Source organism: Heloderma suspectum, chromosome 3 (assembly GCF_057233095.1).
Source record: "Heloderma suspectum isolate Gila_16-S chromosome 3, 16-S_ref, whole genome shotgun sequence".
Taxonomy (NCBI): domain Eukaryota; kingdom Metazoa; phylum Chordata; class Lepidosauria; order Squamata; family Helodermatidae; genus Heloderma; species Heloderma suspectum.
The window spans coordinates 8,322,848-8,348,715 of NC_139460.1; the positions used below are offsets into that span (position 1 = coordinate 8,322,848).

The 25,868-nt window shown below is 46.9% G+C and overlaps 2 protein-coding genes across 3 annotated transcripts; both read right to left on the reverse strand.

The window, feature by feature from the left end:
• Positions 1-756: 756 nt before the first annotated feature.
• On the reverse strand, positions 757-24,627 carry THAP12 (THAP domain containing 12). 2 transcript variants are annotated; one of them, XM_084842433.1, is made up of 5 exons: positions 24,382-24,627; positions 13,244-13,364; positions 11,193-11,300; positions 6,950-6,986; positions 757-4,455 (listed from the first exon to the last, which is right to left on the reverse strand). In XM_084842433.1, exons 1-5 carry the CDS (start codon positions 24,468-24,470, stop codon positions 2,510-2,512), a joined length of 2,301 nt encoding a protein of 766 aa, XP_084698559.1. In that variant the 5' UTR covers positions 24,471-24,627; the 3' UTR covers positions 757-2,509. The 2 variants fall into 2 exon arrangements, with proteins under 2 accessions (XP_084698559.1, XP_084698560.1); XM_084842434.1 differs by having other exon boundaries at positions 13,167-13,364.
• On the reverse strand, positions 8,950-10,368 carry LOC146349315 (uncharacterized). Its single transcript, XM_084841903.1, has 2 exons — positions 10,327-10,368; positions 8,950-10,248 (listed from the first exon to the last, which is right to left on the reverse strand). The coding sequence occupies exons 1-2, from the start codon at positions 10,366-10,368 to the stop codon at positions 9,040-9,042; spliced, it is 1,251 nt and encodes a 416-aa protein (XP_084698029.1). The 3' UTR covers positions 8,950-9,039.
• Positions 24,628-25,868: the final 1,241 nt, after the last annotated feature.

A 25,868-nucleotide genomic window follows, 5' to 3' on the forward strand; every position in this document is an offset into this window, starting at 1 on the left:
ACAGGTTCAATCCCCAGCATCTCCAGGTCAGGCTGGGAAAGTCTGTTAACTCTAGAAAGCCACTGCTGACAATACCAGTGTGGTGTAGTGGTTAGAGTGTTGGACTGGGAGCCGGGAGATCCAGGTTCTAGTCCCCACTCGGCCATGGGAGGATGGCTTTGGGCCAATCACAAACTCTCAGCCCAACCTACCTCACAGGGTTGTTGCTGAGGATAAAATGGAGAGGAGGAGGATAATGAATGCCACCTTGGGTTCGTTAAAAGAGGAAAAAAGGCGGGATATAAATGAAATAAATAAATAAATACTCAACTAATCCTATATAAGGCACTTCCTTATCCTTACATGAATACACACAACTGTAGAATCCCTTCCCTAATGGTAAGTTGGTCTGCATTCCTTCACCCAATTTCTTGTGGCTGCACATTACATGGCAACATTACAGGCAGTGATCAAATTAACTTTCAGGAAAGCATGACTACCATTGTTAATCTTCTAATTGGGAGGGGGACCTGCGGTAAAGATTTACGTAGACTACAGCGACCAAATAAGGAACGCGAATGGTGGCTCCCTATGGGGGCCGCCATTTGCGTACGCGCTTTTTTTAAAAAAAAAATTTAAGTCATCCGTGATAGGCTACGTGACGATTAACGTAGCCTATCACGGCTGACTTTGCAGATCTAGCCGTGATAGGCTACATAAATCGTCACATAGCCTATCACGGGGGCGTTTTTTTTTTTTAACTTTTTATTTCGCGGCCGGGCGAGGCGAGGCGCCTCCTCCCCGGCCTGAATTTCGGCCGGGCGAGGCGGGAAGCCTCCCCCCCGGCCTGAATTTCGGCCGGGCGAGGAGGGAAGCCTCCCCCCCCCGGCCTGAACTTCGGGGGGAGCAGCAAAGCGCCTCCCCCCCACCGCGAAGCAAGCTGCGAGACCAGGTAAGTGGCTTTCGTGCACCCCTAGCTCGAACACGATAATAGTGAAGACCAAGAGGCCTTGCTAGTACCCCAAATAAACTCAATGTACACTCTCAAACACTTCCCAATACGTCCTTTGTGCAAGAGGTCTGTAACAGACATGCACGGGTCCCTTGGCAGACAAACCAATGAGAGAAGATTTCCTGGAGGGCAGGAAGTTTGGAAACCACTGTTTTAGCAGTATGATTTCTTTTCTGGCTCCCATAGAACCGGCTATATATACACAGACCAATCATTTACACACACAGGGAAGGTTCCATGGCCACAGCTAACTGATAATACTAAAATAGCAAATTCACTTTTTATTCTGCATGGAAATAAACTATACAAAAATGTTTTTTTTTTGCCAAAAAAATACCAGCAGAAAAATCTCCATATGACATCTACATAAAAAAACAAAACAAAAAAACACCCTCTTATTTGCTCATTTTTAAGTTTACAATTCATATCCTGGAGGAAAAGCTAGTTAAAAAAACAACAACTTACATACAAGTCTGGCTGAACATCATGTTAGATGCCCATGGAATATAGTTTTTACAAAATGGATTCATTCCTGAAAGCAGCTCTCTTCCATTCATAAAAGCACGAGACGTTTAAGTGGGCCACCATGCAGGGAATCCAACAGAAGGTGAACAGGGGCAACCAGCTCAAGCGAGCTGAAATTATTAAAACTCACCTCTGTACTCACAAACACATTCCTTGGGCAGAGCAACACAAGCATCACTGAAATGAGAAGGGGGGTGTTGTGCTTACTGGGTCGCCCCCCTTGTCTAGAATCCTCCATGCAGCGGCTTGGGAAAGTCCTAGAGGTCTCCGTGGAATTTAATTCCAGACACAGAAAGGATTCCAAACTTTGACAATAGCACCGCCCAGTGCATGCACTAGGCCAGCCTTCCCCAACCTGGCACCCTCCAGCTGTGTTGGGAATACAACTCCCAGCATCCCCCAGCCAGTTGTGGTCCAACACATCTGGAGGGCACCAGGTTGGAAAAGGCTGTATTAGGCCAAACTTTAAAAAATCCTAATAGTTCATTTCAATTCATACCATTTACAGTGCTGTTGGGGGGGGGGGGTAACCAAGAAGCCAAAATAGCAATGGATACATTTTGTCCGTGCTCTTTTAAAATGGGTCCCTCTCAGTTATCTGAACACAAGTACGGCAGAGCCTGAGAGGACCCACAGTCATCATTAATTGGGATGACTCAAAGTGACAAAACACAACTGTATTGCAATATAACGGCAGGAGGGAGAGAGAGCGGACACATGGTCATGCCAATAAGGTGGTGACGTCTCTGCAACCCCGGACATTCCGTATTCTTTTTAATGTTTACAAAGTAATTAATCAGAACATATCAACAAGTGAAACAAAAACTGCGCAGGGTTAATTGCTCAGGGCTTGTTTGAAGAGACACACCTAAAACAGAAGGATGCTCACAGCAATTAATTACTCCACTCTGTTTCTGAAACCCCCTCCCACTTTAAAAAGGAAAAAAACAAAATAAAAGCAGACAAGTGTTCATTTCCCCCTCCCCTGTTCTGTTAAGTCTCTTCTGTTGCTTCCGAACTGTTAGATGGAAGGAATTCCTCTTGGAATTCCACTTTGTCTGGATACAATTTGATGTAGGTGTCGACCATTAAATCCAAGTCATGTTTAATATCAAAGTTTATGTTAAGCAAGGCAAGGTTACTTGACCTCTGCTCAGTCAACGTGTTCTTTAGGTAGGCCTTCAAGCGTCTCCTGCCAATTTCAAATTTCTCATTCTCCACCTTCATTACTGGGAGGATGCACAGAACCTTAAGCAGGGCATACACATTCGGGAAAAACTTGATGTCAGGCAAATGAAGTGTTTCATAAATGGTTGTGGGGAGTTCTATATCCTTCCCTCTGTGTTTCCATTTGATTCGCCAGCAGTGGAGTTCTGCAGACAGTGTATCTGGATTGGTGAGATCGTTTTTGTACATATCGGCATGATGTTCCTCAGATGTATTAAATTTGAGCTGCCCCATGACCGAGGGCACTAAAGACAAACACTTCAGCGCTCTCAGGTGCTGCTCCGAGAAGATGTCTTTCAGTTCCTGAATTATGTGCTCCACAGTCGGAATGCTAAGTGCTTCTTTGTAGTAGTTTTCCGGGGTTATTTCAGAGTCCAGGTTGCCTTGCTGGGCTCGGCAAAATTTCCCAGGGAGCTTAATGGGCAGGTCCAGCTTGGCGGCCAAGTTTGTGGCTTCCTCAAACCAGAATTCGTGGTAAACCTCTATGTTCTCCATCACCTCATTCAGGGAATGCAACACAGCCGTTAAGCTGCTGGCTGCAAAAAAGACATCAGACGTTTGACCCTGGAGATTCTTGCCAAAGGCCCGTGTGAAGGAGAGGATGTTCTTGATAATCACAACTGTGACAACAAAGTCAAAATCTGCGAGGGCAGTGGAAAGTATATAAGCTTGTCCAGCAACTGAGCTGCTCCACCTGACAGAAGCATCATTGATGCCATCCAAGCACAGTACCAGAGCCTGCATGAGGTCTACAACTATCTCAAAGGTATCGTGCCGGCCTGTCCAATGGGAACGGACAATGTCCTTCAGCTCGTTCCCCCTTTCTTCGCTGTTCTGAAAGAGGAGAGAGATCACATTGTCCAAACCAGCTAGTAACTGGGGCGACTGGTGGAAGAACAGGCAAACTTCCTCTATTGTTCCAAGCGCGATGGAAATGCCCAAAACGGGAACTGATTTGGCTAACCATATGTTCAAGGCACAGGAGGACGAGAGTGTGTATACAGCTTGTGGGTATTTTTCTAAGATCCTTGTAGCCACGGTCTTCATTTTTGAAGCAAAGCCACTGGAGACAATATAGGCCTGGCCCCGACAATATTCCATGTTTAAGCCCCATTTCTCAGTAATAGTCGTATGGAACTTGACAGCTAAGATTTCAGGGTCGGCCTCGTATGGCAAGAACCCAATGAATTCTTCCCTCAGGTTGTGGGAATCGTCGACAAATCGCACCAGTACTGGCAAGTGCTCTTCACTGGCTAGGTCCACGACTTCGTCCGTGACGATGGAGAAGAAGTGAGAGTCCCTGACTTCCCTGAGCGTCTCTTCCCGCACACAGCTTTCACAGATCTCCAGCATTTGCTTCTGCTGGGCTTTAGAGCAATAAGCCAAGTTCACGGCCGTCGTCTCAAACCGCTTCCTCAAAACCTCATCTCCAGAATTTATCCGAAATTCCAAGAGGGCTTGGAAATTGTCCGGAGTGAAGATGCCTTCAGGGAGTTCATCAGCATTGTGACCGTCCAACGGGATGTTTTGTCTCCCCATCAGGATTAAAATCTCAAATAAAGATTTAAGGTAATCTTTGTTTTCCCTCTCCTCTTGTGTTAAAGGGATATCATCTTCTACAGGCTCATCGGCTCCTTCGTCAGAGGCCGGGTTCTGGATGTCATTGTCAACAGACTCTTGATTCGTCTTTTCCTGTTCAAAAGCTTCATCAACTAGGAGAGGAAATATATAAATCCATGTTTAATGCAGAAATGCCAGCAATATCAACTCACCATCTTTAAATTTCCAAAGCTACCAAACACTTCAACAATCGACACATTCACATGTAACTAGGGATAGGTAAGAATTTTGTTTCTTTTTCTTTTTTTAATCAGAATTTACCAAAATTCACAAACTTCATTGTAAATGCAACAAAAAGAACATGACACTGAAAACATTCAAATGTGGGAGAAAGTGAAACTGAGTTTTGTCTATCCCTATGTGTAACAATACTAAAGCATAATTTGCAAGCATAATTGCCAATTAAGAGCACACAGATGCAGTGGCTTAAGCAAATGAACACACAAAGTACTGTCTTGGATGGGTCACAGAAATAAAACTGCATGCTCTGAATCGGGGCAAAATTGTTTGATGCATTTGGACTCTGCGCTATAGGAGCTTATGATAACATAAGTGACAATAAAGGCTTACGCCATAAGATTCCTCATTAAAAGTAACATAACTTTTTAAAAGAAGATTCCCCTGCCCCCATAATTCTATTTATCTCATAAATAGAGATTTGCTACCAGCTTCATATTGCAGATGGATAATGACCCAAAACATACAGCAAAAGCTACCCAAGAGTTTCTCCAGGCAAAGAAGTGGGATGTTCTTCAATGGCCAAGTCAGTCACCTGATCTCGTTGGTAGCATATAAAGCCCTAAACAACTTTGGACCTGGTTACCTGGGAAACCACCTTCTTCCCTATAGACCTATGCAATGATTAAGGCCATCTGGTGAGGCCCTTCTGGTGGTGTCACACACTGCCGGGGTCCACTCTGCAGTTGCTTGGAGCACGGCATTTAGCACAGTGGTGCCCACCATGTGACATTATCTCCCCCCCCCCCCCCCCATATTAGACATGCAGCGACAATTCTTAACTCTAGATATATTTCTGCAAGCCTTCTCAGTGTACTTTAACCTGTTGGGTATTTTTTTCTTATGGATACGTAGAGACAGTTTACTGATTCTATGTACTATTTTATATTGTTATGATTTGTGAACACCACTTATCATCATCATCACCACCACCACCACCACCACATTTCTATACCACCCAATAGCCAGAGCTCTCTGGGCGGTTTACAAAGATTACAAAAATGTATCATGTAGTTCAATAGTTGCCAGCACTCCAAATCAGAACAAGCCAAGTAACATATATGGGAATTCCCCCTTCAAACACACTAGAACCAGCCTCTGATTGGGTAAGGATTTCCAATTAGCCAAGAAAATATCTATAATTATAGAGTGAACACTGCATTTAATAATATTTGTATATTTAGCATTTAAAATTCACAAACCATGGCATAAGGTTCTCTCTCTTAAAAACAAGTGCACTTTTTCAATTAGAAGCTAAAGTAAAATTCAGGTACAATTAAGAAAAGTGATCAATATTGGAATTAAAAACAACTATCCCATCATAAGTAATGCACAGTTTGTTATAGAAGTATTTCTTGCCAATGCAAGCAGCTTGGCTGACATTTAATCAATATAGGAGGTACTTAAAATTTTGCCAAAACCACCCAGGTAATATTTAACTCTTTGCAGAAGACTAGATGATGCTACAGCCAAGTAACTTAGGCAGCTGTGTAGGGCAATTAAATACATCTTGCACTCCCCTCCAACCTCAGTTGGGTTGCAGAAGGCAAAAAGCATGCGAACTCATAAATAGCATCAAATGGAATACTTTTATCTAGTTAAAAAACAACACCCTTTAGATCAATTTGATCACTGAATACAAAATGTTCTAAATATACTTAGAAAATTGTAATGGCTTATAAATACTCGGAAATAAATAGATGAAGCTGACTGGATGACCCTGAGCCAGTCACTCAGCCTAGCACCTGCCTGAGTGCCATCTTTGGGTAGAAAACAGGGATATTAATCGAATAAATAAATAAATAAATAAATAAATATAAGCAGTATACCTCACAGGGTTGTTGAGAGGAGAAAGAACATGTAAATCACCCCGAGCTTTGTAGGAAGTGTAAGACATCAATGTAAAAATAAATTCGGTTTAAATCTGAAAGAACTATTAATTCAAGGCCATTTCACACCTTAAAACAGGGAAACTGGGGTTTCCCCCAAGTGTATATAGCCAGCCTTGGCTCCCTGATTAGCGTTCTCCTATGTTATATGGGTTTGCAAATACATGGTTTTCAAAGCAACGTCTTTGGTATAGACTTAAAAACATAGCATAGGAAAGTTTTTGGCTTCTTCTCACAACAAACAACTCTCCCACTGAAACCAACAGGCTGTGTCCGGCATATGTGGTTCAGGCTCCAGGAGTAATTAAAGCCTTTAATACCATTCTACAAAGGTATTTATTTGGTATGTTTGCCTTTCCTCCAGGAAGGAAGTGGCTTCAGGAAGGAGACGTGACACATGCTCCTCATGATAAGATAGCCATCTTTAAGGTACTAGAGCTTCAACAGGCAGATCACTTACTCTTTTGCTGCTTTAGTGTTCTTATTTCTTCTTCACTCTGGGGATAAAAAAAACAAGATGTTTTACAACCCATCCAAGAATTTTGCCCTCCAAAAGCCAGCCAACAGCAATAGAAATGTACTAATTTTTATAAACACAAGTCTTTCAAATCTAGACATATATTCAACCAAGCAGGGTTAAACATTCAAAGCAATGACACTGTCTTTGGCCATGCAGCCTTGCTGAAAATAGGCCATGATGGGCGGGTTGTTCACTTGCTAACCCACATTACTCCCGACAGATGACCAGGCACTCCGCAGCTTGCCAGGGCTTCTTACCCGCTCAGTCCTCTAACCCCACCCGGCATGTATCCCTGTGGCCTTTGCAGCACAACTCTGTCCCGAGAGTCTTTGCGGGGATGACAGGTGACAATGCAGCAAAGGCCTTTCTGCCACTGGTCCACTGAGTGTGTCTGGCATGTTTGGTTTTGCAAGCCTTTGCCAGCTGTAGATGGACGTTTGTCGGCATCAGTGTAAACAGTTTTCCTTTGATGCTTCTGTCCCTACTTCCAGCTGTTCCTTTCTCTCTGCTCGCTGCCCCTGCGCAGTCGAAAAGTGGCGACCCTTCCGCCTCCCTATGCAACCTCTGAACCGCCTCCAGTTGCTGCCCGCCATTCCATCACTGGTGATCCTTCACAATCCTTCCCTGCTTGCCCTAGAGGGGGAATTTTATTGCCAAGTATCAAACCCCATCCCCCTTGGCTTGCATGGACGCTGCTCACCTTACTAAGTGAATTTTACTCCCCTGTAACTCTTCAACCACTGCCCCATCCCGTGAAGCCTCCCCCCGCACCCCGCCCCAGCTTGCAAAGACACTACTTGCAGGTGAATTTCACTTCCAAGCACCCCACCCCTCAGCTTTCATGTACTTTTACTCCTGTTACTCTTCAACCACTGACTCAATTAGATGCAGTACATTACAGCAACCCAAACACATATGCAGGAACATTTCCAATAAAAAAAACTTTGTCTTTGTTACTTCCAAAAGCGCACTACTAAGGGGCAAGGTGGCAGTTTGCTGATTGCTGCTACCGGGAGTGGGCATGCTACACTGTCCTATGGGTACTGGGGGTTGGAGGGGATTAGCAATGATTACCATTACAGCAGGGTTGGTGTGGTTCGTAAAAACTGGTTGGGGTGGAATGCTTATGCTAAGAAGCTACTTTGCAGGGGAGGCATGGTACATGGTACAAGAGAGGCTCCGATGCAGGAGCAAGCGTGGGAAAGCCATAGGGAAGTGCGGGGGGGACTAATCTGAGACTGGCCCTCTGCCCTGGTTCATTCCCTCTTCCTGGGAACGCCGGGCTGTGGCTTGGGTGCGCAATCTGCTTGGCATCTGAGCTTCACGGTATGCCCTTGGATCGACAGGATCCATGACTGGAATGACAGGCTGAGGAGGAAATAGGTGCTGCAGAGCCCCCACTGGTGAGTGGTGCATCAGAGGCACATGGGCGTGATGCTGGGCATGCACAGGGGTGGCAGGACCAGCTGGGGTGCTGCAGACTGGGACAGATGGAGTGCGGGTTGGGGCGGAGGACCTGGCAGAACCCCTCGAAGAGCTACCGCTAACATAGGGAGAACTTCGGTCTGCCGGTCCAGGACGGCGTTCCGTTCCCCCACGACCCGCTCAGAAGTGCCATCAGAAGCTTCCATCCCATCAGGGATCAAGTGTTCCAAACTGCGGATGCTGTCAGCAATGCTCCGTGTTGACCAAACTGTCAGGAGTCGTTCACTGGCTCTCCTCCGCTTCTCCTCCGCATCGAAGTCCTTGAAAAGTCGGAAGACCCTTTCGCCTGATGCTTCAGCGGCTCACACCAAGTCCTGCGCAAGCTGCACACAGTCCGTTTTCCGCTGGTTGCGAAGTCGGGCCACCCTCTGGGCATTCGTGAGCAGACCCTCGGGCTCCTCCAGCCTTTCCTCGGCGGACTCCACTGCTCCTGGAGCCGGCTCCTCCGCCGGCTGCTGGGGCTGCTCTTCCACAGGTGCATCTTCCAGCTCAGCCAATGCCGGCCCCCTCAGGTGGGAAGCTGGCGAAGGCTGGGCCGTGCGATTCTACAAACTGGTGGCAGAGCTCACATTCAAGGGGAATTGATCTGTCAGGATGGATCTCTGTTGGGGAGGGGGAGCCCCAGTACAAGCGGGAGACTGCACCGCCATCTCGTCTAGATCCACTGAGGTATGCTGCGTGCGCCGCTCTTCCTCTGCCTGGGAAAGGGGCGGCGGAGGTAGAGGTAGGAGAAGCACATCCTCTTCACTGCCAGCATCCATCTCTTCTTTGGGGTGACAGAGCTCAGGAGGAATTTCCCTTGGTAATGTACTCTGCGCCGCCTGCTGCATGGCAGCGCCTATGTCCTCTGCAGCCATGGGAGCATCTGTGACATTGCCTTGCGTCATGGAGGGTGGTTGTGAAGTCAAGGAGACGTTTCTCAGTCTGACGGGAAAACCTGTGGGGCCTGAGTAGTAGGTAGCCAGGGAACACGTCCCAGATGTGGGACGGGCAGCTTGCAGTGGCAAGAGAGAAGGATGCTCAGGGTATACTGTGGTGCAGATCAGCTCCATACAGAGCACCTTTTGGGTTGGTGCAGCTTTGGTGGGACGGGAGACATCAGCAGATTGGGCCCTGTGCTGCTCTGGAGTACCTGAAACCGGTGGGTGCGCCAGGTGGGGTTCAACTGCGTTGACACCCTCTCTCCCAGCAGACAGCTGTTTTGATGTCCCTGGGGTCGGACTTCCACTTTCCAGAGGCTTCATGGGACAATGCCTAGCTCCCAGGGGGTGCTGCAAAGGAATCCCGCCTCCACATGTGTAACCAGGAGTAACGTTTCTCCTCTCAAGCAGGATAGACACCAGCTTGTCATAAAATGCCATTGTGCGCAACTGTGCCCCAGAGCACGTGTTGTGCGTCGTGATTTCCTTAAACTTCTTCAAGCCGTGCAGCTTTTCCTTGCACTGCGCGGGTGTGCGAGCAAAGCCCCTGCATGTCATCTGCTCAGAAAACCATGGGAACAAGGTCTCATGTCTGCAGGTTTCAAAGTGTTCCCGTGCCTCTGGACTGCCCCACAGATCGATAAACATGCCAACTTCCTCATCCAACCAGAACTTAGCACATATTCTCTGACTCGGGGTTTGCCTTCCTTGGGCAGCAGGTGCCTCAGAGAGTGTCACGAGTGGTGGTGCTTCCGTCTCCTGTGATGCCTGCGTGAGGGGAGCAGGAGCAGGAGAGAATAGTGAAGCAGAGTAACCCTTCTCCAGTCCGGCGATCTAATTGGGTCAGTGGTAACAGGGGAGTAAAAGTACGTGAAAGCCAAGGGGGGCAGGATGCTTGGAAGCAAAATTCACCTGCTCAGGCAAGCAACGTCCGTGCAAGCCAAGGGTGGACATGCATGAGGGTCTTGTCTGATGTTAAGCTAAGCTTTGGGAAAGTCTGAAGTTGCAAGAGAGACTTGCTTGCAGTTTGCTGGAAATCACAATAATGACTGGATACTAAGTAAAGCCATGTGGACCCCTGCTTCGGGTCCTTTATGAGTACCAGCCCTCAAGGTAGTGAAGGATTTGAATACTATCCGTAATGAGCTTCATATAATCCAAGGAGAGAAATATTTGACACCCATTTTAGAAGATATTCTTTAAAAACTGGTGATGGATCGGTGCCTGGCTGCAACAATGAACAGGATGAGGGCTAGTTAACTGACACTCAATCCAGGCAAGACTGAAATGCTGTTAGTGGGCAGTTCTACTGACCAGATGGAGGGTGTTCGGCCTGTTCTGGATGGGGCTGCGCTCCCCCTGAAGGAGCAGGTTCATAGCTTTGGTGTTCTCCTGGAGGCATCATTGTCGCTTGAGGCTCAGGTGGCCTCAGTGGCACAGAGTGCTTTCTACCAGCTTTGGCTGGTGGCCCAGCTACACCCCTACCTGGACAAGAATAATTTGGCTTCAGTAGCGGGCAATTCAACAGTTGTCATCAGCACCAGGTTTCACATAAGAATGAGCACAGGTTAAAATGAGCTGAGGAACCAATATAAAACATTCATATATTGCAGCTGGAACTTGGGAAAATGCTGTGGAAGGCCTCTGGGATGCCATATAGGAGATCGTGTGTTGATATTCCACTGAACTGAACCTTTGGGGTAATTATAATATTAGTCTGCTCTTTGGACCTCACAGCCCACATTATCAATCTGTACCTCAATCCAAGACAGACCTACCAGCTCCTTAATCCTTTTTCTGTGCCTGCTGTGTGGATTGTTCAAATGGCTTGTGAGGTCGAATATCGTTGGCACAGCGTTGTCTCGTAAAACGGTCCTGTAGGGGCTCTGCAAAAGAAAAGGAAAGCCTTCCTTTAACTGACACCTTCAGCACTGTACAGCAAGTTTCTTTAAATGGGGTGGGGAGCTACAAGAGAAGGCAGATTGGTGCAGAAGGATTTCTCACACTGTCTAACTAACCTGCACTCAGAAGCAGGATGGAGCCCTCAAACCAACGGCAAACCATCAACAGTGTTCACATCACATTTCTGGCAATCCCCATGACATCAATGTGGAGACGGCTGGGGAAGAAGGTGCCACAAATATTGGCTTGGCCTACTAGCCAGCCTCTAGCTGTGATTGTCACCAACACCTCCCGCCATTTCCAAACTTCTGGTAGGCCCAGGGGGCTTGGGCATAAAGGAAGAGGTCTCTCTCATTTGTGCAAGGGGATGGAGAAGGCAAGAAATAATGGAAGAGCTTCCCTTAAGTGGGAGGGACTGTAGCTCAGTGGTGCAGCACATGCCTTGCATGCAGAAGGTCCCAGGTTTGATTCCCGCCATCTCCAGGTAGGGCTGGGAAAACTCCTGCCTGAAACCCTGGAGAGCCGCTGCCAGTCAGTGTCAACAATAGTGGGCTAGATGGACCCAGGGTCTGACTCAGTATAAGGCAGCTTTCCTATGTTCCACTGTTTCTTATCTTTTCCAAGCTTCAGCACCCAGTAGATAAGATCCTGTCAGTCCACTGAGCCTTTTAACACAGAGAGAGGTAAGGCAGGGATTTCTGTCCCTCGCCCCAAGGGATTCCTACTGTTTCTTACCTTCTCCAAACCACAATGCAAATGAGAGCTTGAAGGAGGGGACATGTGCTGCTGTGAGGCACTTTCTTCTAGCAATTTTATTTCTTAATTTAAAGTATTTTTTATTTATTTAAAGTATTTTTTTTAATCCTGCTCCTCAGCCAAAAAAAAAAAAGGGCTCCAGAGTGGCTTACAAGATTGTAAACTTGAGGGCAGTGACTATCTAAAAAACACACAACACACAAGGAAAAAGGGATGGGGAGGGAAGAGGGAAATAATGAATTAGACTTTCCACAGGGCTGGCAGAACAGTCCTGCTTACCCTCTCATCTCCTGGGGGAGCAGGGACAGTCCCACTGGAGCAGGCCCTGATCTTCCCTTTTTCTGCTCCAGTCTCCCTTACTCCATCTTCTTTCCCACAGGGCCGTTGATGTCAGTTGGCCCTGTGGAGGGTGGGGCAGTTCAACTGGAGCTGCAAACAGTCAAGGCTTCTGGCCATCGGAGCTCTTAGAAGAGCGATGCTGGTGCCTGGCAAATTTTGTGCAATATTTGTACTCTGTGTGTATGATTCTTGTACAAGCCATTTCTCAAAGGGCTGTATGGAGGCACCCAATGCTTTAAAATATCATCAAATTCTAGACAAATGTAGCAAAATGAAAGCCATCTGCCTCTATATTCCTTACGCAAGTTAATTCCCTTGGCCATTTAAAACATTAAAAAAAAAAAAAACATTTTAGGGCCATAAAATGCAATTCAATTTTAAACATGGAATGTCCCCCAGGAGTTTCAGACGAGACTCTTGATTGAAATCTAATATTTCCAATGGGAAGGCTCCACCATCACTTTCGTCCAGCACGTGGTGCAGCGATTCCCAGAATGCCAATTTACCCCTGCATGTTTTTGCATTTAAGTAACCCAGTGAGGCTTAAAAGCACTGAAACAAAGAGGCTAGGCACGCACAGGAGACGGCAGAACATAACCCACACATTCCAGTTTGCTGCAGAAATCCAAGCTTAAACGTCTTGCTGTCACAGGCAGAGCCAGTCAATTAGCTACAGGCAATAAATCAAGTCATGAAAAAGCATTCTGTTTGATGAGACGCTCCCGTTAAGAATTTATCTCCTACTTTTGACATACCATGAAGCGGAAAAAGAGAATCCAGTTGCACGTTATATAGTAAACAGAGGTGATTACTGCTACTTCCTTTCACTTACGCTTCGACATATCATTGACGTCTCAAAGTGTTTTGCGCACAGTCTGTAATGCTTGTTCAGTTGGTCTGGCGTCTTATCTTCCAGATCAGCCCTTCGGCAGTTCTCCACCCACCGCTGACATCTGCGAGAAAGACAGATTTTTAGCTACTTGAATGCTTTGCAAAACAGTTCTCAAACTGTGTGCTGGGAAAGGAAACTGAAGATTAAAAGGAGTCCATGAGCTTAACGTTTTTACCCACAGAGGAGAGTGCCCACTGCATCTCTGCATGACTGCTCTGGAAAGAGAAAAGCCCAACCCAGCTCCATGGGAAGTGCATAATTCTGCCACATCTCTGCACTGGACACATTCAGACCGCTCAACAGACATGCAGTGGAATTAGTCTGGGCCCAGTCAGGAGGTAAGGCCAGGTCAGTGACCCATCCAGAAACCTAGAGGGAGAACTCCTCATGGGGTGGGCAGTTCTTATTATCACGCACCCTAAAAGTCAACCTTTGAAGAATGAAGTGGAATTCCAATTTTATGCAGAAAAAAATGCCTCGGCTATCAGAAAAAAAATTAAAACTCAGCAATAAAGTGTTGGGATAAATGAATTCGCTGAAGTCAATGCCTGATATTAGCTCCAATGTTCATATTCAGCTTTAATCATTGGCATTAAAGAGAAAGAATGAAGAACAAACAGAACTTTAGTTAAAAACTTTATTCCAGCTTTCCCCAACCTGGTGTCCTCCAGATGCTTTGGACCGCAACGCCCATAATTTCCAGCCAGCATGGCAATTGGCTGGGAATGATGGGAGTTGCAGTCCAACACATTGAGAGGGCACTAGGCTGGGGAAGGCTGCCTGACCCTACTAGGGAAAAAATGCTTTAGTTTCATTATTCATTGCCTCATGTAATAGTTCAGCCTCCTGTGAGAAAAACAAAGAAAAAGAAATACACCTCAAGAGAGCTTCCTTCTGACTTGCAATGAATGATGGCCTGAAGACAGGAAGTTATCCCAGCAAACTATGACACTGACATTGTTGCAGAAATCATTTTCTATTATTTCCTTGTTGCCATATGGCCCCCTAAGGGCAAATTCATACATCCTAATTAGAAGATCACATAACAAGAATCATCAATATGTGTTTTTTCTAGAAATAAATCATAAGAGATCCAGCTGTATCCATGTGTACTAAGTCTTCAAAATCCTGTTTGCACATAATGAAGTCACATTTATTGTGGGTCTACTTCCAGGTTGGCAGATTCTGATATTCTTCAACAAGAACACTTAAAAACCATGCATAAGATGTTTTAGGGTGCAATCCTATGCATGTTTAGACAGAAAAACGTCCCACAACATGCTGGCTGGGGAATGCTGGGAGTTTTAGGACTTTTTTCCTATCTAAAGTTGCAAAGGATTAAGAACATAAGAGCCATGCTGGATCAGACCAAGGGTCCATCTAGACCAACATTCTGTTCACACAGTAGCTGTCAACCAGGAACCTACAAGTGCAACAGCACCCTCACACCCATGTTCCCCAGCAACTGGTGTACATAGGCATCCTGGCTCTGATAATGGAGGTAGCACATAGCCATCAGGACTGATTGCCATTGATAGCCTTCTCCTCCAGAAATTTGTTTTACCCCCCTTTAAAGCCATCAAAATTGGTGGCCATCACTACATCCTGTGGTAGTGCATTCCATTGTTTAACTCTGTGCTGTGTGAAGAAGTCCTTCCTTTTATCTGTCCTGAATCTCCAACCAATCAGCTTCATGGGATGACCCCACTGGGTTCCACTGGGTATTGCAAGAGAGAGAGAAAAAATCTCCACACCATGCATAATTTTGTAACACCTCTATCATGTCTCCCCTCACTCGCCTTTTTCCAAGTTAAACAATCCCAGCTGTTGTAGCCTTCTCTCACAGGGGAGATGTTCCAGCCCCTTGATCATTTTAGTTGCCCCTTTCTGCACCTTTTCCAGCTCTACAATATCTTTTTTTAGTTGTGGTGACCAGAACTGGACACAATATTCCAAGTGTGGCCGCACCATAGATTTGTATGAAGGCAGTATGATATTGGCAATTTTATTCCCAATCCCTTTTCTAATTATGCCTAACATGGAGTTTGCCTTTTTTACAGCGGCCACACACTGGATTGACATTTTCATCGAGCTCTCTGCCACAACCCCCAGATCTTTTTCTTGGTTGGTCACCACTAGCTCAGGTCCCATCAGGTTATACTTGAAGTTGGGCTTCTTTGCCCGAATGTGCGTCACTTTATACTTGCTTACATTGAATTGCATTTGCCATTTGGATGCCCATTCCCCCAGTTTGGAGAGATCCTTTTGGAGTTCCTCACAATCCCTTTTTGTTTTAACCACTCTAAATAATTTGGTGTCATCAGCAAACCTGGTCACTTCACTGCTCACTCCTCATTCCACACCATTTATGAATAAGTTGGAAAGCACTGGTCCCAATACAGATCCCTGTGGGACCCCACTATTTACTTCCCTTCATTAGGAGAATTTACCATTTATTCCTACTCTCTGCTTTCTGTTCTTTAACCAGTTACTGATCCATACGAGGACCTCTCCTCTTATTCCATGACTGCAAAGGATGCTCAGGAGTCCTTGATGAGAGACTGTCAAAAGCCCTTTGGAAGTCCAAGTAAACAATGTCTACTAGGTCACCCCTGTCTACATGTTTACTGACAGTCTCAAAGAACTCTAAAAGGTTAGTGAGACAGGACTAACCTTTGCGAAAGCCATGTTGATTCTTTTTCAGCAGGGCCTGTCCTTCTATACGCTTACTAATTTTATCTTTAATAATGCCTTCAACCAATTTAGCCAGAACAGTCATTAAGCTAACCAGCCTGTAATTTCCTGGATCCCATTTTAAAAAGGATTGCGCCGTTAAGGAGCAAATCAATATGAATGCTTCAGAAGACCAGCTAAGTCTTCCAAAGGATCAACTGAAACCAGTCTGTAAAAAACATTTAGCAGCAGCATGTAAGCCTGATGTTTTCTGTACTAAGCCATGCCCGCTATTTTGTATAGCTGTGCAAATGGGGAAAAAAAGGATGATGAATCAAGTACTGGCAGCTTTTGATACTGTAATTAACTTATAAATTACCTGACCTATAATTAATGACTCTGAAGTGTCCCCTGAAAAATGTGTACATGGTTTCAGAATATTATTATCAGGAAAGAGGACAGAAATTATTGCTTTTTGTTAGAAAACACATAGTATGCATTACAGAGACAGTTGCCAGCCGGTTACTTAGCACCTGGGTGACAGCCATCAGCAATCCTTAAGTATTTTACTACAGCCTTGCTCTCACCCAAGCAACATAAACAAACCTGAGCAGGGCACTCCCCCTGCTGCTGACAGTGAGCAGAGTTATGTCAAGAGAGATGGTTCAGGCAATTTAAGGACATGCTGCATGATGGGATGTCACCATTCATTACAGTTGGGTGTGTATCCCCCACCTCCAGCTGCCATTGTGTGAGAAGAACAGGGAAATTTTGGGACCTTGGTGCCTTCAACACTAGCCAGTTGACTTTTGGGGAAGGCTGATTACCACAGCCATTTAAGCCTAGTTCTCAGATGCAGTAAACTCATGCACGGGCTGAAACCCTTCATACTGGTGATAGAGGTTCACATAACATTTCCCTGAACTCAGAGGTCCAGCCTAGTCTTCTCCCTGAAATGATAGCTTTCTATATGTAGGAATATATATTTTCATCAGAGTGCATTCCATCACTGAGAGCCAGTGTGGTGTAGTGGTTAGAGTGTTGGACCAGGACTGCAGAGAACTGGGTTCTAGTCCCCACTTAGCCATGAAGCTCACTGGGTGACTTTGGCCAGTCACTGACTCAGCATAACCTATCTCACAGGGTTGTTGTGAAGATAAAAGGGAGAGGTAAGCCACCTTGGATTCCTTGCAAGAGGGGAAAAGGCTCTTGTACGGTATATTTACTGTATAGTAAATGTAACAGCAAATAAATAAATAAAATCATGTGAGCCCCCCACCTGCAGAGTGAAGTGGTACAGTTCAGACAAAGGCTTATTGCCTCAGAGATAACTAGACATTCATATCACAAACTAAGGCCACACTTACACCCCTGTCTCTCACAGATGCTCCTTCATATTCTTCACCTCTTTCCTTCAAGCGTCTCCCATAAATCTCAGGTGCACAACAGCATGCAGCCCACATCTCTCATTCACACCTACTGTGCCCTCGCCCCTCAGCACACACCCTTCCACAAAACACCTGATACTCTCAGACCCAGGTTTCATGTAGACTCATCACCTACATTAGTAAAACTAGACTTGTATTTGCTTCTCACACATGCATGTGCAAACACAGCAGGTCTCCTAAATCCCTTTATGACTGCGGGCATCAAAGAAAGAAATGGAAGTATAAAGCTTGCAGATATATGTGCAAATGAAAGATATGTGCAACAGGCACACAAAGGGACCGCCAGGGCCCAGCTCCAGCACTGCAGTGGGCCTTGTAGGTTACAGGTAAGATTTGATTAGAAGTAGCCTGGGAGGGCTTGGGCCTATTCAGTCTCTGGAATGTCAAGAGTCTGTGTGAGCTTCTCTCTGTCAGAGTTATCAGAGCAGAGCCAGGGGGAGTCACCTAACTCCTTGTCTACCTGCTGGTCTGGCCTTGGCAGGCAGGGAGGCTGGAAGCTGCCCGTGAGAACTTCACAGAGGTGGGGTGGAGTTTGCAGAAGGGTCACCCAGGTTGAAGCGTCAATGCTGGAGGGCTGAGCAGTGATGCCCTGTTTAGACAGGGGCCTTTCTGAAAGGCTAAAGGCCCTTGTCTGTCCTACAGTCACGCCTTCCCTTTTAAGCTGATGCAAAGGCAAAGAGCCTTTGCTAGAACATCTTATCCTCATTGCCCGAAGCCTTCTCTGTTTGGATCCATCATCATCTGGGCCTTTGGAGGCACCCTGCACATGGACTCTCCCCTTAACTGGAACTTTGGATTGCTAAAGACTTGCCATGAAAAGTACTGTGAGGCTTTTCACAGACTTGAAGTCTCGTTGCTGTAGATTGTGTGTGTCTTTGTCGTCAGCTCAGCGTACTGGCAGGCTGGGTTTGATCTACGACTTTTGAACTTTCCTCGGTTTAGATGCATGCAGTGTGGAGTTACCAATGCAAAAGCAGTGGCACGGAACACCTTGCATGTCTGGGTTTACCCTTCTCTTGATCTTGATAGCCCTCAACCATGTGGCCTAGAGTTATCAACAAAAGATTCAGACCTGGACTATCTATGGGTGTGGTTTTGTTTAGACCTTTCGAGAATTTATCCCTTATTGCCTGAGGGGTCATTCCAAAAACCATTCCCATTCCTTGTCTGGGGTTTGGAACCCCTTGTAAAGATCGCCTGGGTTAGGTACGCCAGGAATCCAGAGTCCCTTCCCTTGTGTTCAGAACCATGGAGATGGCAACGGTGAAACCACGTTGAGGAGGATCTCGGTCATGGTAGTAGTGTTTAGCTTTGAATTTTTGTGAAATTACATAGAGCCTATAGCTACTGACCATCAGCTATGTGATTTCTGAAGAGTGTAACCATTATGCGTTTGCTGTGGAATTTCCTCAAACAAAGCAATCTCAGTGATTTGGGTGTCTGGTATGCACTGGGAGGATTGGGAAACCTGACAGGGACACAGAATACATGTATATTTGGGAGCATCATGGCCATGTGTGTATATGCAACAGAGCTACAAGGATGCATATGTAAGGAAAGGGAAGAGAGGAAGATGTACGTATACAGACACCTCCCCTCTTTTTGCTCTTGGACTCACACAGCTTCCCCAACTTACATTTGCTAGTATCTCCATACCTCCCATCCAAATATACTCCCGCAGAGCCTTCTCACCAACACATACAGATCAAACACACCTCTCCCTTGCAGACTACCCCTCACACACCCACATCAACCTACTTCCTGTCTTCATCTCTCTACGCATGGTTCTCTTCCTTTCACTGCAACACACCTCCTTCCCTTCGTGTCACATACCATATGTGTCATCCCCGCACTTCTCTCAGACAGAGCCTTATATGACTATATTCATACATGTGCATACATATGCACACACGCACACACACACACCCCTCTCACTCTGTGTGCATAAATATCCGCCTCGCCAACCTTGCTTACAGACTCTGGTGGACCTATTCATTTTGACACCCACAACCAACTTTGTGCTATCTTTACTTGACACACCCACCCCTTGTACAAAAGCTCACTATATAGAACTTCTCTGATTATCAGATGCTGGGGTCAAAACAGGGGTCATTGCCAGCATGCCATATGCATGAGCTAACCCGTGAGGGATACTGGGTGTGGGACTCGACGGAGCTCATTCAGCAAGCCCATTCTTGTAGATTTCTATCAGACTCAAGGTGCAGAACAGCCTCTGTATGCCTGCAAATAATACAGATACTTTGGGAAAGGCATATATAGGTGAGGCTGGGTGAGGGGATCAAGGCGGTGGTGAACGCCTCCCTTGAGGAGGGAGTGATGCCATCACCCCTCAAGGAGGCAGTGATAAGTAAAAAAGCTCTCCTTGGATCCCCAAGTTCTGAACAACTTTCGCCCAGTCTCGAATCTGCCTTTTTGGGGCAAAGTAATTGAGCAGGTTGTGGCGATGCAGTTGAAGGCACACTTGGAAGAAGCCGATTACCTAGATCCATTTCAGTCGGGCTTCAGGCCTGGGCATGGGACAGAAACGGCCTTGGTCGCTTTGGTGGATGATATGAGGAGGGCTCTGGATAGGGGTGAATGCTCCTTCCTTTTTCTCCTCAATCTCCCAGCAGCTTTTGATACCGTTGACCACAGTATCCTCCTGGACCGCCTGGAGGGGTTGGGCATTGGGGACACCGTATTGCGGTGGTTCCGGTCCTTCCTCTCCGGCAGGTACCAGAGGGTAGCACTGGGAGAGGAGGTTTCGGACCTGTGGCCGCTCACTTGTGGGGTGCCATAGGGTTCCATCCTCTCCCCGATGCTATTTAACATCTATGTGAAGCCGCTGGGGGCTATCATCAGGAGGTTTGGGTTGCGGTGTCATCAATATGCGGATGACACGCAGCTCTACCTCTCGTTCAAATCTTCACCAAGGTTGGCCATAGAATCCCTGTCCAAATGTCTGGAGACAGTGAGTGGCTGGATGGGGAGGAATAAGCTGAAGCTGAACCCTGACAAGACCGAGGTACTTTTGGTGGGAGACAAGAGGAGGCTGGGGGATGTTGACCTGGTGTTGAATGGGGTACGGTTACCCTTGAAAGACCAGGTCCACAGCCTGGGGGTCATTTTGGACTCCCAGCTGTCCATGGAGGCTCAGGTGTCAGCTGTGAGCAGGACAGCGCTGTACCAACTCCCTCTGATACGGTGGCTGCGCCCCTACCTTCCTGACCATCTGCTCCCATCGGTAGTACATGCCCTGGTCTCCTCTCGTTTAGACTACTGTAATGCGCTCTATATGGGGTTACCCTTGAAACCGGTTCAGAAGCTGCAGCTGGTACAGAACACGGCGGCTCACCTGATTAAAGGCAGCTGCCGGCGAGATCACATCACTCCAGTACTGAAGGAGCTGCACTGGCTACCAGTTGTTTTCCGGGCCAAATTCAAGGTGTTGATTTTGACCTTTAAAACCCTATACGGCTCCAGCCCAACCTATCTCAAGGAGCGCCTCCAGCAACACCAGATAGGCCGCTCAACAAGATCAGCCTCGGATGGCCTTCTCTCTGTCCCATCAGCCAGGACAGCTAGGCTGGTGAGGACGAGGGAGAGGGCCTTCTCTTTGGTGGCCCCCACTCTGTGGAACTCCCTCCCTAGGGAACTCTGCCATGCCCCCTCTTTAATGAGCTTCTGCCATGCATTAAAAACATGGTTGTTCAGGCAGGCATTTGGGGTGGGCTAGGGTAATTTTAGAAATGTGATGTTTTTAATGTTGAATTTTATTGTGTAAACTGTTTTTATTGTTGTACATCGTCCAGAGTGGCTGGGTGACCAGCCAGATGGGCGATTAATAAATTTAAATAGATAGACAGACAGACAGACAGGAGAGCTTCGGCTATTGGGCGGTATAGAAATGAAATAAATAAAATAAAAATAAATAAAACACAGGTACATATGAATGCCTATATTTATAACACTACCTCTTACCAGTTCTCCTGATCACCACCATCACATTTCAAGCTTCTCACATCCAAGCCACTGATTTTTTTAATTAAGCGTACACATATTGTTCCAACATACTTAGACACACGGAGACAGACTCATAAAGAGCCACTCAACCTGGTGGACTGGGGTAAAAGCCACCTCCAAGGATCCAGACAGAACATGTTTCTGTAAACTGAAGGAGAAATCATTCTCTTTGCCTTTCTAAAACCACACAGTGACTAGATGTACGTACGTGTGGGCAGGTAAGAACTTTTGTGGACTTCTTTGCAAGGCTGTATACTTGCCTTCTCCATTATTATTACCCATCTAATACACACACACACATACACACCATGCATGCTGCAAAATGGAGATAATACTAACCTACCTTACAGGACTGTTGTTACCATTACTAGGCTATTTGTGGCAGACTTTGAGCACTCTAAAGCAGCGTAAGTATTATCACCAGCATAAAATGTCTTCGCATCATCCCATGGGCCCAGGGAGAGGGCACAGAACCATGGGCACTCAGAGATGCTGGGGACTGAACCCAGGCCTCATGTGTAAAAGCCTGCACTCTACTATTGAACTAACCTTCTAAGGGCCTCCTTCACCCATTGTGATTTTTAACTTCTAGAAGGGTAGACATGTTAGTCTGTTGCAGCAAAACAACAAAGAGTCTTGTGGCACCTTAAACGCCGCAATTAACCTCACCAGTTGTCTTCCACAAGACTTTGTTGGATGATACCACAGAAATCATTGCAATACCAACCTGAAATTGTTGAGATACGATTCATTAAGAGATCCAACTCTATTTCCTGTGATTTGAATAAGGAGAAAGACGATAAAAAAAAAATCAGGCTACCATTGCAATGATGTGAATAGCAAACTGTTATACACATGCTAGGTGGGTGGGTAAGATGTAAACTGTGTTGTCAGAGAGAATTCAAATGCAAAAAAGTACAGACAGCGATGAAAACCTAAACAGTTTAGGTTGGGGTTAGGCCAGTCCTCAACCTTGCTAGCTGTTTCTGCTCTGGAGCAAGAAAGGGAACACTCAGGAAAGACCACACAGGAGCAAGGAAAGTGCAACAGAGCTCACTCTGCCTTTCCATTAGGAAAGATGGCCCCGGAGGGTGCCTTGGGCTCCGCTGTCTAAAAAGTCCATTTCTTCCCAAGTGAAAACCTGGGGGGGCTTAATGGAGAGGCTGGCCAGGCAGAAACTGTGGGTCCCTGGAAAATATTCACAACAAGCCAGGCAACATCAGCACATGCAAACAGCTGTCTCAAACTGAACCATAGTAGAATCCTGGAGCCTGAGGGGGCCTTGCAGGACATCCACAACTTGCAATTCCCTGCTTCATGCAGAACATCCACAACTAGAGCATACTCAGCAAGTGGCTAACCAGCCTCTGCTTGACACAAAGGAAAGCCCACCACCCCTCCAGGTCCCTGGGCCCATTGCTGAACCGATTTTAACATTCATTCATTCATTCATTGCATTTATACCCCGCCTTTTTTCCTCTTGCAAGATGTCAAGATGTTTCTTCTAACATTTACCCCAAATCTACCCTCCTGTAACTTAAACCATTCCAGGGTTCCCCCCTTCTATGAGACAGCCTTTCAGGTATTTGGAAAGTGCCATCATGTCCCCCTTGGTCTTCTCTTCTCCAGGCTAAATATATGCAGTTCCTTCAGCCAATGCTCACAGGATTCATCTTCCATACCCATGGCAATCTTTGTTGCCCTCCTCGGAACAGGTTTGCCTATGTCCTTCTTTATAGCAGAGCGGGAGATTATAGTGGGAGATTCAGGACTGATAAAAGGAAGTTGCTCTTCACATAGCGCAGAGTTAAACTGTGACATTTGCTACCACAAGATAAAGCGATGGCCATCAATTTGGATGACTTTAAAAGGGGGTTAGACAAATTCATGGGGAATAAGGCTATCCATGGCTACTAGTCCTGATAATTCCAACATCAGAGGCAGCATGCCTTTGTTCACCAGTTGCTGGGGAGCATGGGCGAGAGGTGCTGTTGCACTCTTGTCCTGCTTGTGGGTTTCCCATGGGCAGCTGGTTGGCCACTGTGTGAACAGAATGCTCTATGAGATGGACTTTTGGTCTGTTCCAGCATGGCTCGTATGTTCTTATGCAATGTCTGAAGATGTTCTTTCTCTGCTCTGTTCTGAATCTACTGCCGATCATTTGCTCCTGGAGCAACTCCCTTCTGAAGAAAGGTTAAAATGTCTGGGACCGTTTAGCTTAGAGAAAAAGCAAGTAAGGGGAGACATGATAAAGGTATACAAACTTATGCACGGTGTGGAGAGAGGGGATAGGGAGAGATTTCTCTCTCTCTCTTGTAATGCTGGAACCCAGAGGGGTCATCCCACGAGGCTGACGGGTGGGAGATCCAGGACAGATAAAAGGAAGGACTTCGTGCAAAAGCGCATAGTTAAACTATGGGACTCACTACCACAGGATGCAGTGATGGCCACTCATTTGGATGGCTGCAAAAGGGGGTTGGACACATTCCCGGAGGAAAAGGCTATCAGTGGCTACTAGTCCTGATGGCTCTGTGCTCCCTCCAGTACCAGAGGCAGTGAGCCTGTGTGCCCTAGTTGCTGGGGGTCATGGGCGGGAGGCGCTGTCCCGCTCGCGGGTTTCCCACGGGCCCCCGGCCGGCCCCTGCGTGCGCAGAGCGCTGGACTAGGAGGAACCTCGCCCTGACCCAGCAGGGCTCTCCGCAGCTCGCAGCACCCAAGACGCGGCACAGGGCCCCCGATGGGGCCGACCAGCGCGCTCACGCGGGAGCCGGGGCTCGCCGCGCCTCCCCCCCCGCCCCGCGCGCCTCACGCGTCACGTGCGGGCCCGCCACCTCGTTCGCCCCTCCGGCCACCCGCGCGCGCGGGCCCCGCCCGCCCGCCCGCCCGCCGCCGCCGCCGCCGCCGCCGCCGCCGCCTCCTCCCCGCCCCACTGACCGGGCGGGGTCCCGCGGGAAGCGGAAGAAGGCCAAGTCGCTCTGGGTGCTCTTGCGGGTGCAGTTCGGGGCGGCGCAGAAGTTCGGCATCCTCGAGGGCGGCCGCGGCCGCGGCTCCTTCAAACGCCCCGCGCGCCGCTGAGGGGAAGCGGCGAGGCTCGGCGGGAGGGGAGGGGAGGGGAGGGGAGGGGGAGGGCTCGCCGCCGCCGCCTTCCCACCATGCACCGCGCCGCGCCCCGCCCTCTCCGCCAACCACCGTCGGGGCGGCTGCGCAAGCGCGGAGACGCGCCTGCGCCCAAGCGAGAGCTCGCCCCTCCCTCCCGCGGCCTTCCCCTCTCCAGAGAGGACGCGGGGCAGCTTCGCGGATGAGGCTTCCGGTGTCCGCTGGGCCGCCGCCGCGCTGCGGAGCCGGCCGGGCGCGAGGCGAGCTGCCGCCGTCCGCGGCGCGCCGGCGCCTCCCCCTCCCTCCCTCCCTTCCTTCCTTCCTTCTGCAAAGTTTAAGGAGTTGTTGTTTAAAGGTAGCAATGCAATAAGGAGGGCAGATTTTAAAACAATATCCTGTTCCTCCTACTAATCAGCCGGTCTTTCGCTCATCTTAACCTGATATTATGATTATTATGATTATTATTTTTAAGGAGTTGTTGTTTAAAGGTGGCAATGCAATAAGGAGGGCAATTTTTTTAAAAAAAATCCTATTTCTACTACTAATCAGCCGACCGCCTTTCGCTCATCTTAACCTGATATGATTATTATTGTTATTATTATTATTGTTGTTATTGTTAAGGAGTTGTTGTTTAAAGGTAGCAATGCAATAAAGAGGGCAGATTTTAAAACAATATCCTATTCCTCCTACTAATCAGCCGGTCTTTTGCTCATCTTAACCTGATATTATGATTATTATGATTATTATTTTTAAGGAGTTGTTGTTTAAAGGTGGCAATGCAATAAGGAGGGCAATTTTTTTAAAAAAAATCCTATTTCTACTACTAATCAGCCGACCGCCTTTCGCTCATCTTAACCTGATATGATTATTATTGTTATTATTATTGTTGTTGTTATTTTTAAGGAGTTGTTGTTTAAAGGTAGCAATGCAATAAAGACGGCAGATTTTTAAAACAATATCCTATTCCTCCTACTAAAAGACGAATCAGCCGGTCTTTTGCTCATCTTAACCTGATATTATGATTATGATTATTGTTATTGTTAAGGAGTTGTTGTTTAAAGGTAGCAATGCAATAAGGAGGGCAATTTTTTTAAAAAAAATCCTATTTCTACTACTAATCAGCCGACCGCCTTTTGCTCATCTTAACCTGATATGATTATTATGATTATTGTTATTTTTAAGGAGTTGTTGTTTAAAGGTAGCAATGCAATAAAGAGAGCAAATTTTTAAAACAATATCCTATTCCTCCTACTAATCAGCCGGTCTTTTGCTCATCTTAACCAGATATTATGATTATTAAGATTATGATTATTATTATTTTTAAG

Bases quoted from the DNA above. Each gene is read 5' to 3' on its own strand.
- THAP12 (XM_084842433.1), bottom strand. From the start codon at position 24,470: ATGCCGAACTTCTGCGCCGCCCCGAACTGCACCCGCAAGAGCACCCAG. The intron at 11,301-13,243 runs GTAAGTGAAAGG...TTTCTTTTGCAG, and splicing joins CGTCAATGATATGTCGAAGC to AGCCCCTACAGGACCGTTTT. The intron at 4,456-6,949 runs GTAAGTGATCTG...TTCCTCTCCTAG, and splicing joins AACACTAAAGCAGCAAAAGA to TTGATGAAGCTTTTGAACAG.
- LOC146349315 (XM_084841903.1), bottom strand. From the start codon at position 10,368: ATGTCCACCCTTGGCTTGCACGGACGTTGCTTGCCTGAGCAG. The intron at 10,249-10,326 runs GTGAATTTTGCT...TGACCCAATTAG, and splicing joins GACGTTGCTTGCCTGAGCAG to ATCGCCGGACTGGAGAAGGG.